Raw genomic sequence first — 14,221 nt, forward strand, 5'->3', positions numbered from 1 at the left:
TCGCCTTACGCATATTCCCTTTTTTTTTATTTTCTACGTCCTGTTCCCTAGCATTACCATCGCGTGACGTCAAGAAGAGTTCTCACAACCTGTAGGTCATAGCATGTAGCTCTGCGCCATTGTCACTAGTCCGTCCGGAAATTTCGAGGCCCATTCTGTTCAACCAAGGAAGTGATACTGTGTTTGTAGGTTCCGCTTCACAGCATCCACCGAAGTGAGCGAGGCTGGACGACGAATGACAAAAAAGAAAAACCAAGAGTCAACAGCCATGGCTGGACCGCGGTGGCTTCTCCACGAGCCCAGAGCTTCACGCCTGCGCCGAAGTAGCACAGTCCAGAAATCTGAACGCTTATCAACCATTTCACATGTCGCTGAGCAAAGGTACGTCAGCCGTTACCAGCATCCGCACGTTTGTGTATATATACGCATATTAGCAGCCGGCCCCGGCCAACACACCTCGTCGATCCATCATTTCGGGATTCACGATTGCGCTCATGTTCGCTTGCAAAAGCCTAATAACAAATAAGCAAGATAACAAAGACTGCTGGTTGTTCCTCGCCAAAGCAACTATTCCTCCAAGAAGATCTCGCTTTGACGTTTCAGGCCCTCTCGTTAGCCCCTTCGCGACCATGCTGCAGATCGTTCGCTTGCGCAGATGGTTATGTGCCATTACCAACCCTCCCAACATCGTGACACTGGACAAGCTTCGAATCGCCGAGAAAATATGCGCGCGCAGCGTGTGTTATGTGTTCTAGGCCGATAGCCGATTGATAATCGGACGTATCCGTCTGCTTTTGCTAGATTCCACGCACGAAGCGGGTGAGCCAGTGCAACTGACCGCCGGGGCCGTTTTGTTTTTCCCCCTTACCACGGGCAGGATAAGTACTCGTTGAAAGAAGTACTTTTTTTTTTATTTTCAAAATGAAGTCGACTCGTCTACCCGGTGCTAGCGTCGTTACGTTGCTGGAGCCGATTGCTCCATTCAGGGTGCCACTCCTGCAACGATGAAAGGCCCCAAACCATTCGGCTTTCTGGCTCTCAGTGTGCCCGCTCTGTTTCGCCTCGACCTCGTGGGCGCTCAATACGGCAACTTTCCGGCTACCGGTGACAACGGTGACAACGGCGGCATCTTCGGCGTCGGCCCAGACATCTTTCTGAGCGGCTTCATCTCGCCGGACAAGATCTCTGGCACTCTCAGCTTAGGCTCTCAGTCCCCGCCGCTGAGCCAAGTCATCCCCAGCGTTGGCCAGGTGCTCTTCTCCGACGCCTCGCCCGGAGGCACGGGGCCTTATCCGGCGCGCTGGTTCACAGAGCCAGATCTGCCGGCGCACACCATCTACGCGCCGGCAGCGCCGCCGAAAGATGGCAAGGCAATGCCCGTCGTGGTTTGGGGCAACGGGTTCTGCATAAACGTGGGCAACTCGTACCACCCGTTCTTACAGGAGATAGCCAGCCACGGGTACCTCGTCATCGCGAACGGGCCTCCGCTCGCAGCCATCGAGATGAACTTCGAAGACTTCCTGTCCTCCGAGGGCATAGCCTCGCATCCCAGCCAGCAGACCCAAGCAATCGACTGGGTGACGGCAGGGAAGGCTGGCAGGTACGGCAACATCGACACCAAGCACATCGCCTCGGCGGGGCAGAGCTGCGGCGGACAGGAAGCGTACTCGTCCAGTTATCACGATACTCGTGTCGTCTTGACGATGCTTTTCAACTCCGGCGTCTTCATCCCCTCGCGGCGATACTTGCTCAAGGCGCTCACTGCGCCCGTCGGCTACTTCTGCGGCGGGCCCATCGACCTAGGCTATGCGGTTGTAAGTCAAGCTCCTGCGCCCTGCGCCCCCCTCCCCCCTTCTCTCTCTTCCGATCGCGTCTGCTGCCCCGAAAATTGACAAGCTTGCTTCGCGCAGTCGCTGGCCGATTACGCGCTGCTTCCGGAAGGTCTTCCCGCGGTTTGGGCCAGCCTGGACACGGGACACACGGGCACATACTGGGGAACGAACGGTGGAAAGGACGCTCAGGCTGCAGTCGCTTTCTTGGACTGGTGGTTTAGAGAAGATCAGATAGCGAAGCAAAAATTCGTTGATCCCGGATCGGCCGGAAGTCTAGTCAGCCAGGACTGGAATGTTACCATGAAGAATATAGATTGAGCAGCGAAGATAGCTTTCCTTATTCATGACGTCTTCATAATGTACTAGATATGACCAACATATATATTGAGTTGTCAAGTGGAATGAATATGGTAAGATCTTGGCAGAACTCGCAGCAGATAAGAGATCTAAAGGTTGGGTCCAAAAGAGCCAGGGCATACGCCCCAGTCGCAGAAGAAGAAGAAAAAAAAAATGTGTGTTGGAACGTTTCAGAACACCAACAAGCCGAATATACGAAGCCTGAGCCGCGAATTTGTTGTCTGAGGTACTTAGAAGTACAAGCCAACCTGATAAGAGGGGCCATTCTTGGCAAGCAATAGTCAATTCTACCTTCCCTCTTCCATCTCGCTCTTCATCTCGTACTCTTCTTTCACTTAGTGTGATGTAAATGGAGGTATGGGGAGGGGTTTGGGGATGTGCATGTTTCTTTGCAGATGCCTTCCCGGCGAACATGCTGGGAAAGCAATTGGTTTCTTCAGGCTCGGATCGAGCGAAGTGGAATGCAGAGGGGTATAGACCAGACATAAGTCAGGCCAGGCGCGAGCGTAGGGAGGGAGCGGGTACACATCCATATTAGACTTTGTCCGCTGCACCACGAGTACTCATCGTTCCCCATGTCTCGCGGCCCAAGCTCTTTTGCGGCCCGCTACGCTCTGTATAAAGGGCACTTGTGCGTAAGTGCACGTGCGATCGCAGAGCTTCTCTTTCCTTAGATTCCCTTTCCTTTATACTTGTGCAGAGCCTTGTAAAAGAAAGTCGTCCCAATCCTGGACCACACTCCGCCCGCTCAATCGACCTTCCAGTGTGGCACAATCACCTCGTCCCTGCTCATGTACAGCTCCACAGCGTAGATCAACTGCACAAACACGACGTTCAGCCACCTGTACAGATTGCCTCCCGCATCTCCACCTCCGACGCCCATGAACCACCACTCGCCCTGTGCACCCATGTTCCCGTTGCCATTCACCGTTGTGAAGTGCTGCATCAGGAGACTGGTGTAGACAGCAATCAGTATGCTGGGGCTAAACCAGGACAGAAATCCCAGGAAACGGCCCGCATCGTCATCGTCATCAAGGCTAGGCTCCTCGGAAAGAGCTCTTGCACCGGACTCTCGAATGGCAGGGATGATCCGGGCGGCGGCGTACATGACGAAGACGCGGTAGGCCAAAGAGATGATGACGGAAGGAGTGATGGTCATCACGACTGCAAAAACAAAGTTGAACGAGGCATGTATCGCGGTCGGCAGGCTCGAGAGGTAGTGCAGCAGGGTTGAGTACGTCGCCATGATGACGGGCGGCAGAGGCGGATACTCTGGCTGAACAGGCGGGGTGGCCTCAGTCTTCGGATTGGACGGTTGGTAGTCGGTGAAGATCTGGTAGATGCACAAGGTTATGTAGGCAAAAAGAAGAGAGCTCTCGACAGGATTGCCCCTGCCGTTGAAGATGCCCCAAGAACCGAGAATAACAACGCAGGTGATTGTCGCACCGATGAGGAGGGCGTCGGTAGTGTTGAGTTCCGGGAAGGTAGTGATACGCCAGAGGAAGTAGAGCGAGGACGATAGGATGGCAGAGGACAAGCCCAGCAGTCCAATCTGCAGCGTGTCAGTTAGCAGGTCGGAAAAGGTAGACGAGAGCACGGGATCGGAACGTACCATCCAACTGTCACCTCCCTCCCGGTTGACAAGCCAGCGTGTGATTTGTCCGCACGCCTGGATGACGAGGAGGCTGCAAAAGCCCTCGAGAAACTGGAAGAGCGGTGCGGACCACAACAGCAGCTTCTCCCAGCCGTGCAGGGCGACGCTCTCGACCACGCCGCCCCTGCCCAGCAGCCAGAGCTTCAAGGAGCTGTCCTGGCTCAGTTGGGGCTTGAAGGTGCGCTCGACCCAGCTCTTGGCGGCGTTGTTGGAGTCGACGGCAAACTTGTTCATGCTCCATATCATCAAGGCCAGGATGGCCAACCACTGCGTGTACCTCACGAGCTGGACGAGGGCGAGACGGAAGCGCGAGCCATGGTCCGGAGTGACGAGACGCAGGACCGAGAACAGGAAGTAGTAGCACGAGAGGGCTAGGGAGAACGCGAGGCCGCAGTCCTTTCCGCCGACGTCGAAGGTTAGAGGGATGGTGAAGACGATCAGAAAGAGGAAAGCAAGAGACGACGCGGCTCTCAAGAGCCACATGGCACGACAGATAGTAGCCTTTTGCTTTGGCTCTTTTGGTCTTTCTCTTCTTTTTTTCTTCCCCGGTTCGTTCGAATTCCCCTATGGCCTTGGGCTCGGTGACGCGGAGCGGAGCAGAGCGAGCAGGCACTCTGCGTCGAGGTGAGTCGGGGCAAGGCTTCGAGATAGTCGCGGGAGAAAAAGGGAAGGCAAGCACGTGAAGGACGCGGAAGAAATGACAAGGTGAAGAGGCTGGAGACGAGAAAGACGGAGAGGGCGCGTGAGCACGCGCTCGAGCGCGAAGAAGATGTCGATGTTGCACCGGCAGCGAAGAAAGATTGGGATCGCTGTCGCGCGGGCGGTGGGATGGAGTCGGTGAAGGTGCTTTCTCTGCTTCCCTGGTGTCGCTGGCTGGAACGGACGCTCTTGACTCTGCGCACGCTGCTGCGGCCTTCACGTGCAAAGCAGGCACCTTTGAGCAACAAATCAAAAACCTGACCCGCAGGCTCAGTCGTCCACAAGTAGCACGGCCCGGAGAGCGAGCGCTAACTGCACAGAGGAAGAGTCTTCAAGCTAGCGCGGGCGAGCAGGCCGCCAGCCAGCCGGCCGTCGCTCTGGCCAGCGGCAAACACCAGCTCCAGCTCCAGCTCCAGCTCCAGCTCCAGCTCCACCATCGGCATCAACATCACGACCCGTACAGGCACATGCTCGGCACGGGCACGGCACAAGCGCAGGCAGCACCGGCGGTGTGAAGCCGAGCGCGCAGGGAAACCGTCGCCGGCTCTGCAATAAAGGCCTTTGGCACGGATGGTCTGCGTCTGAAAAACGCTGCTCACGGCCGCTCACACCGGCCAGCCCGCCCTCGCTCTGAGCTCCAACAGTTGGTCTATCAGACTCGGCGCAGCCAACGGGTTCTGCCCAGCTGGTTGGACGCGGCCGTAAGAGGAGATGGTTGTGCCGTGAAGATGCTCCATTATTTCCACGGGCCTGCGCGCCGCGATCTCAGCAACCGCCTTTCAAGATCTCTTGGCCACATTGGCCCAGCTTCGTCGTCTTGCGCAGGCCAATCAATCTCTTCGCGGGCCAGCGGGCAATCATGCGCCGCCTGAACGACGACATGGCCTGCATGACATGCTTGACCAGCCCTGCCAACGCCCGTGTCCGGAGCGCGTCAAGACCTTCTTCTGACCAGCCACGGCTAAACCGGTGGCCCTTCTACAGTAAATCATCCGTTGCATGTTTTGATGTGAATGCTGCGCCCGCAAGCCCTTCGACAGCCCTTCCGGATCTCGTTATCGATAGCGGCTTGCCCACCATTCCTACTCACTGCATCGCAAGCCCGAGTCGCGTTCGCGCAACGCCAACACAGTCTTCTCAGCGTACGCAATTGCCACATGTAAGAGCTTTGTCCTTCGTTTCTCTAGTTTGAAAAATTTTCAATGCTACCAATACCTGTATCTCGTTTCCTTGAAGCAAGCTTCGCTAACGGTATATCGCCCGCGTGCAGGTCCACCATGCTCTCTTCGACAACCGGCGTCGAGCCTCTCCCCAAGCGGCCAAAGACAGACTCTGAATCCCCCCTCATAGGCACTCACAATGGCCACTTCCACGCCGACGAGGCGTTGGCCGTCTTCATGCTCCGCCTCCTACCCCAGTACGCTGCGTCACCTCTTGTGCGCACGCGCGACCCAGCCGTCCTGGCCCAGTGCCACACCGTGGTCGACGTCGGCGGCGAGTACGACCACGCCGCGCGCAGGTACGATCACCACCAGCGCGGCTTCGAGGAGGTCTTCTCCCCCGAGCACGCAACCAAGCTGAGCTCCGCGGGGCTGGTCTACAAGCACTTCGGCAAGGACATTATCGCACAGCACACGAAGCTCGACCCTTCGTCCGAGGACGCGTCGCTGCTGTACACCAAAATCTACGACGACCTGATCGAGGCGTTCGACGCAAACGACAACGGTATCTCCGCCTACGACACAGGGCTGCTGGCCAAGGCGGGCATCCCCAAGCGCTTCGAGGACCGCGGCTTCTCCCTCGCCGCCGTCGTCAACAGGTACAACCACGCGTTCGAGCAGCCCGCCGAAGGCGACTCCAAGGAGGAGATCCAGCGCAAGGAGGACGCGCGATTTCAGCAGGCGTCCGCTTTCGTGGGCCAGCAGTTCGTCATGGAGCTGGACGACAAGTTCCGCTCCTGGCTGCCCGCCCGCGCCGTCGTCAAGCAGGCCTTTGCGGAGCGCACCAAGTGGGACGAGCAAGGCCGCATCATGGTGCTGCCCCACAGAAAGGAGGGCCTGCCCTGGGCGGACCACCTGTACAATCTGGAGCGCGAGGAGGGCAAGGGCAAGGACGCGGCCGTGCTGTACGTGCTGTTCCCGGAGGGCGGGGAAGAAGACGCAAAGTGGCGGATTCGCGCCGTCAGCGTGGAGGGCGGCGGGTTCGACAACAGGAAAGACTTGCCCAACGCCTGGAAGGGCTTGCGTGACGACGAGCTGAGCAAGGTGTCTGGCATCGACGGCTGCGTGTTTGTCCACGCAAGCGGCTTCATCGGCGGGAACAAAACGTTCGACGGTGCCCTGGCCATGGCAAGGCAAGCAGTGCTAACGTGATCTCCTCCTCCTCCTCCTCCTCCTCCTCCTCCTCCTCCTCCTCCCTCTTTCTCTCTTTCTCTCTCCCTCTCTCCTTCTCCTTCCTCTCTTTCTTCCTCTCACTTCTCCTTGTTAGTCGGGGGCTGGAAAAAGGCCCGCGGAAAAGTAATGAACCACTCTCGAAAAAGAAAGGGCCTAAAAAGTTAGCATTGCTCACTGCGCCCGGGGGCGTCCAAAAAGAATCTGTAACAAAAGAGGAATCAGAAACTCTCGGTCTCCCTTTTTTTTTCTTTTTTTTTTTCAAACAAAAAATCAATCGGGTTCGGACGTGCCTTTTTTTTTGTCCCTCCTCAAAACGGACAAAGTCAGCCGTGTCAGAACGGACAGACTTCGGAACAGAGCATACAGGCCAAAATTTATCTCAACCATCGGAGAATCATCACTATCGTAATCATCATCACCATCAGACCTAGACCTAGACAGGTGGTCCTTGTTGGGGTTTTCAGACTGTCAATGAACGGGTGCAGATGCCAATGTCCTGATCTTTCGGCTATCCGCGAATGTAACGTGTTATCGAAAAGATCACCAAGCCACTCCCTCAAGCTCTAAAGGACACGATTGGTAGGGGCCAGCGAACATGCCCGTCGAGAGGCGGGGAGAAAAGTACAGATAACGAGCGCAGCAGAGTATGAAACGATCGCATGATTCTATTAAAGACCACCTACAAAAACGCCCCTTCCCATGGCCGTTCACAAAGTTGTGAACTTACCGACTGAGCAGAAGATTGAGAGAGCGAAATCATACTTTGACCGCCCACGCACATACATACGCACACCCAATCGCTATGCTTTTTCCGATTAATACTCATATAATCCAGTCAATGATGTTAGTTGATGCTCGCTGTGCTCTATGTGCTGAGATTCAAATAGAACAAATTTTTTTTTGACTTCTTCCCCTCCTGTTCCTCTTCTCTCCTTCGATAAAACGACGCAAGAGTGCCCAGCAATTCCATGCCTTCTACAGCAGATTTCAATATCCACCACTGACTCACACATCCAAGCACTCCTGTGAAGTTTTTTTCTCGCTGAGACCCATTTATATCAGCTGGGCCCCGCGCCGTTTTGCTGTGGTGCAGACCCGGGATTAGGGCCGGCGACGAACGCTCTCGGAAGACCAGGCACCATGCTCCTCGCTATGTTCTTGTTCAAATCCATAAACTTGGTCGGATGCGGGTTCGTTGGCGTTGGTGGTTTCGCAGGTAAATGCGCTGGCGTGCCCCATTTGGCGATGGATGACTCTGGGTTGGGGGGCTGGGGTAATGGGTGTGCTAGGTTGCGATGAACACCGTCGCCTGGGCCTGTCGGAGGAGCACTCGAACGCTGACCGCCTCCGTATGGCTGATGAGGAGCTGACGTAGGTAGATCTGGATGGTTTTGCTGACTGTTATGCGCCAGGGGCTGGAATGACATCGTTGGGGTGTTCGCGATATACGCTTGCGCGTGCTGGGTTCCATTTTGTTGTGGGAAGGCGCCGGTGTTGCCTTTGGCAGGAGAGCGGTGTTGCAGGGCTTGTGGTGGGCCACTGTTTGGCCGATGCGTCTGCATGCCTGCCGGGTTCATAGGGAAGGGCGTAAAGTAAGGATTACCATTTTGATTCATCATAGGCATGGGGCCACCTCGTGCAACACCCGGAACAAACGCTTGTGTCTGTGGATTGAACTGCTGTCTGTTGAAGCTTCCTGGTAATGGGTGCTGAACCTTGCCGTTCTGGAGGGCGGGATTGGGCAGCTGGCCGTAAGGATACGGAATTGTCGCAGGTGTCTGCGCAGGAGATGACATGGACTGGTTGGGATGTTGAGGGTACGCCTGCGGGCCATACACGTAATGTGGACTATCGTATTGTGCAGCCCATCCTTGCTGAGGCGGTTGAACACCACCCATGTTTGCAAAATTCTGCGAGCCGCCCGGTTTTTGAGGCACGCCTGGATGGCTGTTATTTCCAAACGACATTGCCTGGAACTGTGCTGGCAGATCGTACGGCGCAGTCTGAGGCTGATGATAGCTCTGGTTATTCATGTTGTTGTGTGACTGACCATTGTATTGCTGAGGACCCATATACTGCATTTGGTTAGAAGGATCGACCTGTTGGTAGCCATTCGAATACGGCGCAGGCGCTGGAGAGGCTGTTTGAGCCTGTGGATATTGCTGCGGTCCACTCATAACAGGACCATACTGGGGAAAGTAGAACGTTCCGTCACCATAACCATTGCTCCCGTAAGTGGGCGTGTAGTAACCAGGGAACTGTGACCGAGGCTCAAAGTCATCGTCATCCTTTCGCTTCTTGGTTTTCTTCTTGCCTGAGGCAGAGCTGGACCGCGACATGTCATTGTCATTGCTTGTCTTCTTGGGATCTTCGGGTTCCGGCTCTGCGGCGCCCAAGATGCGCAGTCGTGCTTCCGCGTACAAACGTTCGCGTTCCTCCCTCGTCATGTTGCTCTTGTCCTTGACGCGACCCAGCTCACTCGCTCCATCTCCGGTCTCGCTCGCGGCTTTGGACGGACCTTCAGAATTCGCAGTTGTGCTAGGACCAGATGTGCCTTTGCTGTCTTCACCTCGCCTCATGATCTTACGTGTTGCAATTGGTGGTGGTGGAGAATTGCACTGGGTACCTGGCACCGGCAATCCTGCGAGAGGTGGAGGACTACCCATCGATCAGTAAAATTTCTAGAACCTGGATCTTAGACGGCTGACTTACACTCTCGAATGCGGCGTCTTTGAAATCAAAACGGCTGTGCCCGAATCACGCGGGTGATGGGTGTGATCAAGTCCGTAATAGTCGGCGAGGCGGTGTGAGAGCATGCGGTAGAAGGAATTACAATCGGGAAGGGTAAGATGCAACTCCCTACGTAGCATGTTAGCGCGGATCCTGCAAAGTGAAACAATTCCAGAAAGTAGAAAGGCGGGAAACAAACTTTTCGTTCTTCATAAAATCCAAGATGTCCTGCTCAATCTTGAGGATGAACACACGGTCTCTCGGCGAGCTCAACGCCTCGAGAAGCTTCTCATCCACGGGTGGCATGTCCGACGCCACCGAAACGGGGTTTGCCTGCTCGGTGATCTCCGCATTTGGAGTCTCTGGTAGTGGATTGAGCGGGATCTGGCCAAACTGAATGTTGGGCCTCTGGCCAGGTTGAGCCCGCGGATGGCCAGTACCAATCTGTTGAATGCGATGAAGCTGATCACTGAAGGCACGCGCATCCGTGTCGGAGCCGACTCTTGAGCCAGAGGGCCCAGTGCTCGGGCCGTCTTCTTCTTCAATGGCACGTATGCTTGCGCTGTCATCTGGTCTAAGAGACTCCTTTTCGTCCATTGCGAAAGTAGTGCCCGAGGCTATGCTCTGCTTGTCGAAGCTGGGCATCTTTACAGAACTTTCGGACGAGGAAACGTGAGTACTCGCATCGTCGGTCGGCGTTTTGACCTCGACCGGACTCTGCTCGCCAGTCGCTGGCTTGGCGACGATCTGGATTTGGGGCGTGATGGATTTGGAACCTGGCGCGATAGCCTTTGCGGCTATCTACGATTGCCGTTAGCATAGCGATTCAGTCGCACAATACGGCGCCCTTTTCTACGCACCTTGGCAAAGGTCGGCTTCGTTGCCATAATTGTGTGATGTGTTTAGTATGGAGAGGGTAACGAGCGACGACACCCACCACACGCCTGTGGAATCTGGTTGAAAAAAATATTGGTGAAGCCGTACGCCGTCCAGAAGCCGAGAGAGTGTACGTGTGCGTGCGGAGTGACTTGAAGCCGCGCAACAGAGCACAGAGAGAGAGAGAGAGGAGGAAAGAACCAAGAACGTCTCAGGTAAGCTCAAGGGTCAAAGCTGGAGCGTACATCCATGAGTTCACCATATTGCGGCATTTGCGGACGACCTTTGGGTGTGGGGTGAGACAGGAAGCGTGAGGATGGGGGGAGAAAAAGCGCCCTCTCCGGCAAAATACGTGGCTACGAATCTGACGACGAAGGATTGGGGGAAAGTTGGTCGGGGAGAATATGCGACGCCCAGGCCGATGGGCTGGATGACGCGATAAGCCGCAACCCGGAGGAGTCAAGACCGCGTCCAAACGGCGACGACGAGGACGACGGGTGGCTTTTGAGGTGGTGGTCGGAAAATGAGGTTCAAAGCTTTTGAAAGTTGTGAGGCCGCAATTCTGGGGCGGACACGCTGCTAGAACAAATACGGTATAGCGCGAGCTTCAACGACTCCCAAGAAATGCTTTTCCTCAGCCCAAGACGGTGACGAGATTTCATTCTCGCACGGAGCGTCCGCAGACGAACGTGCATCGATGCGTCCTCATACACGGTGGAGGCCCAACTGGAGCCTTTGGCGGTTGTGTTCATGTTCCCTGTGCAGGAGAAAGGATTTCCTGGGGATTATTCAAGCTTAAGTTACAAAAGGTTACAAGACTACATATTAAGTATGGTATGTCATCTTTGACAACCTTGTACGCTCTACTACGATTGTCAAAATCGCCATTCAATCGTCAAGAAGTTACATCGGCGTCGGTCGAGGTACAGAATACCCTTGGTACTATTTGGTCATTGAAGTTCGACGGGCGATTTAACTGAGTATATATATACACGCTAGAACCTGGCGCGGCTGTTGATGAATTCGCCAAACAGACGGCCAACTATGTCTCGTTCGTATCTGCGCCTGAAAATAAAAAAAATTAGAATTAGAAAAAAAAAGTGCAACTGCCACATGCAAAGCCACGAGAGCAAAAGCGGGAATCGACAAAGGGAGCGGAGCCTTGAAACAGACAGTCGTTTCGTTCAAACCAAAACGGTACGCCTCATGATGCTAGTACACAGACCATCAAAACCAAGAAACAGCGCTTTAATTATGATTTACATTGCCCCCGGCCTTCCCAATGTCGGCGTCGTCATCGCTGTCGCCTCCAAGGCTGTAGCGGTCCTCCAGATCATGCTTTCCGTTCAACTTCGAACTCCCCTCGGGCACAAGGTCATCCAACTCTGCCTCGTCGAAATCTGCCGCCTCCAAATCTCTGCTCGCCGCCGGGCGATCTGTAAACCGTCCCGCCGGGCTCTTGAAAGTTGAGGCGCGTCCATTCAACCGGCCTCTCGCGTCGTTGTCTTCTGGATCGCCCCCGAAGACGCCCTGGTAGCCTGCCCTTCGCCTTCGTCCTCTCCACACGAAGAAGCCCCACGCGATGGCGGCGACGAGAACCACCACGAAAGCGACTTCGCCAGACTTGTAGTACGCCTTGTACGTAGCCTCCTTGAGCCTTTGCGCTTGGTCCTCTTCCGCGATCGTGCTGTTGGGATGGCCACCCACGCTCGTCTGAGGGCTCTTCTCGCCGCCGATGATTGAATCGACGGGCTTGCCGCCCACGGTCCCAATATCCACGTTCATGAAACGGTCGAGCATGTCTCGTGTGCGACGTGGGTAGTCGAAAGGAACCATGTGTGAAGAGTTGTAAAATTTGATGTACGTCAAGTTTCGTGCCGACTGGTAAATGCCCGCGGGTTCACCCTCGAAGACCCAATCCAGGCGTGGTGCCGTGACTCCGTTCGACTCGAATCCTTTGCCGCCGTTGAACTCGAGCTTGTTGATCAGCTCTTCGGTGCCCATGTGATTGCAGATGAGGTCCTGATCTCCGGAAAACAAGATGATAGGCAGTTCCGCAAGGAGGTCTGGTAAGAATTTGATGGACGGTACCGATTTGGACACAGTAAAGGCTCCACCCACGGCGCCGTTGCACTCCACCCAACCCGTCTTCTTATCGGGATTGACGTGAAGGGCCTGAATGACGTCGCTCCGTCTCAAGTAAGGAGTCACTTCCGCCAGATCTGGCGGCCAAGACATTCCACAGCTTGGCGCCGTGTCCTTCAGCCGGATATCGTACATGTTAACACATTTACGTGTCCCGCTCTCGACCGTCTCTGTCTCTTGCAGTATTATTTGAAGAATGCTTTCGCACGAAGGCGTGTCGACCTTGTCTTTACCGCCGTTGGAGAGGTCTTGCAAGCATATGGCTTGCTGGTGTTCCACAGCCACGGATTGCTTGGTGCCGGGCTTGATCAAGCCGTGCTCGTAGGCGTACTGTAGATACGACGGATACTGATCGGGTCCTGATATCCAGCCATTGCCAATCAACAATCCTTTCAAGTTCCACATGTCCGCGCCGCTCTTTTTCTTCTTATTCCGTTCCAAGATTGCCTTCGCCACGTATGGGATGTGCTGTCCGGCATAGGATTCGCCCGCAATGTAGATCTGTATAGCGAAGAATTAGTGCTCCCGGTCGGACGCGCCAAACAAAAAAAACCCCACAAGGGGAGATAAAAAGAAAGGAGTGGTACCGACATCATCGTGCTGGAAATGTGGAAACATCTCGAACCACTTCTCCAGAAAAACCACGAACTGATCCGCCATTTCCTGCAGCTCGTGCAGGTACGAGTCCGTGTCGACGTAACTGAAGCCCGTCCCCACGGGGTTGTCCACAAACAACAGGTTCGCGAACTCATTCCACGCTCCGTCGATCCTCTCCAGCTTGCCTCCCTTGCGCACCCTGTACGGCCCGACCTCCATCAGCGCCCCATCCTCAGACGAGCAACCGGGCCCGCCATTCAGCCAGATCACGGTACGTGGGCGGTCGGCAAGATGCATGTTCTCAAAGTGCCAGAAGAAGAGGTTTCCGTGGTGCTCGGGTGTGACCTCGACGTGGCCGGCGTGCATCTTGATGAGTGGCTCGTCGTCCGGCGCACCTGGGAGGGAGTGTACAAAGTAGTCGGCGGCGGACTTTGCGCATCCTCCCGGCAGGAAGAGCAGCAGCGCTGCGAGCGCCAGGACGCTATGAAAGCTGGAGGATTTCCTCCGCCAGCGTGAGGAGAGAAGTGTGAGGCGTCCCATAGCGAGTAAACGGAGACGCAGTTTCGCTAGGAGGATCGTAAGCCAGCAGATGCTACCGCATGGATGCCGTGATGACAAGCGTGTGACGAGGTAGTGATAGATTGAGCAGCGATCGTAGATTTGTAAGGCTTTGTACGTGTGTCGGGAATTGCGTGTTGTACACGAAAGGCCGTGCTAGAGTAAAGGTGATGAAACCAGCCGCGTGTCGCGAGGGAGCTAAGCCGGAGGTGGTCGCAGAGGATAGACGTGCGCTGCGGAGAATGGATATCTTAAAACGGATCTGCTTTCCCCAACAGGACTGCAGACCTGCTGGATTATGGAGGAAAATACAAAAATTAAAGAATAGACAACGAATTTAGCAAAATTGAGCAGTGGAACGAGCGAGCATCGTCTTTTCC

General features: G+C 55.2%; 5 protein-coding genes across 6 annotated transcripts; 2 read left to right on the plus strand and 3 right to left on the minus strand.

The window, feature by feature from the left end:
- Nucleotides 1–1,004: 1,004 nt before the first annotated feature.
- Nucleotides 1,005–2,303, plus strand: PV09_09028 (uncharacterized protein; the record flags this gene model as incomplete). The annotated part of the gene is made up of 2 exons (XM_016363016.1): nt 1,005–1,814; nt 1,911–2,303. The coding sequence occupies 2 exons, from the start codon at nt 1,005–1,007 to the stop codon at nt 2,148–2,150; spliced, it is 1,050 nt and encodes a 349-aa protein (XP_016209127.1). The 3' UTR covers nt 2,151–2,303.
- PV09_09029 (uncharacterized protein) lies at nt 2,095–4,763 on the minus strand. The gene is made up of 2 exons (XM_016363017.1): nt 3,802–4,763; nt 2,095–3,741 (listed from the first exon to the last, which is right to left on the minus strand). Exons 1-2 carry the CDS (start codon nt 4,324–4,326, stop codon nt 2,938–2,940), a joined length of 1,329 nt encoding a protein of 442 aa, XP_016209128.1. The 5' UTR covers nt 4,327–4,763; the 3' UTR covers nt 2,095–2,937.
- Nucleotides 4,764–5,053: 290 nt separating this feature from the next.
- Nucleotides 5,054–6,948, plus strand: PV09_09030. 2 transcript variants are annotated; one of them, XM_016363018.1, is made up of 2 exons: nt 5,054–5,701; nt 5,813–6,948. In XM_016363018.1, the coding sequence occupies exons 1-2, from the start codon at nt 5,556–5,558 to the stop codon at nt 6,912–6,914; spliced, it is 1,248 nt and encodes a 415-aa protein (XP_016209129.1). In that variant the 5' UTR covers nt 5,054–5,555; the 3' UTR covers nt 6,915–6,948. The 2 variants fall into 2 exon arrangements, with proteins under 2 accessions (XP_016209129.1, XP_016209130.1); XM_016363019.1 differs by having other exon boundaries at nt 5,691–6,948.
- Nucleotides 6,949–7,575: 627 nt separating this feature from the next.
- On the minus strand, nt 7,576–11,053 carry PV09_09031 (uncharacterized protein). Its single transcript, XM_016363020.1, has 4 exons — nt 10,526–11,053; nt 9,865–10,466; nt 9,648–9,794; nt 7,576–9,593 (listed from the first exon to the last, which is right to left on the minus strand). The coding sequence occupies exons 1-4, from the start codon at nt 10,550–10,552 to the stop codon at nt 7,994–7,996; spliced, it is 2,376 nt and encodes a 791-aa protein (XP_016209131.1). The 5' UTR covers nt 10,553–11,053; the 3' UTR covers nt 7,576–7,993.
- Nucleotides 11,054–11,493: 440 nt separating this feature from the next.
- Nucleotides 11,494–14,016, minus strand: PV09_09032 (uncharacterized protein). Its single transcript, XM_016363021.1, has 2 exons — nt 13,278–14,016; nt 11,494–13,187 (listed from the first exon to the last, which is right to left on the minus strand). Exons 1-2 carry the CDS (start codon nt 13,821–13,823, stop codon nt 11,790–11,792), a joined length of 1,944 nt encoding a protein of 647 aa, XP_016209132.1. The 5' UTR covers nt 13,824–14,016; the 3' UTR covers nt 11,494–11,789.
- Nucleotides 14,017–14,221: the final 205 nt, after the last annotated feature.

The sequence above is a fragment of the Verruconis gallopava genome (genome assembly GCF_000836295.1).
Source record: "Verruconis gallopava strain CBS 43764 unplaced genomic scaffold supercont1.52, whole genome shotgun sequence".
Taxonomy (NCBI): Eukaryota; Fungi; Ascomycota; class Dothideomycetes; order Venturiales; family Sympoventuriaceae; genus Verruconis; species Verruconis gallopava.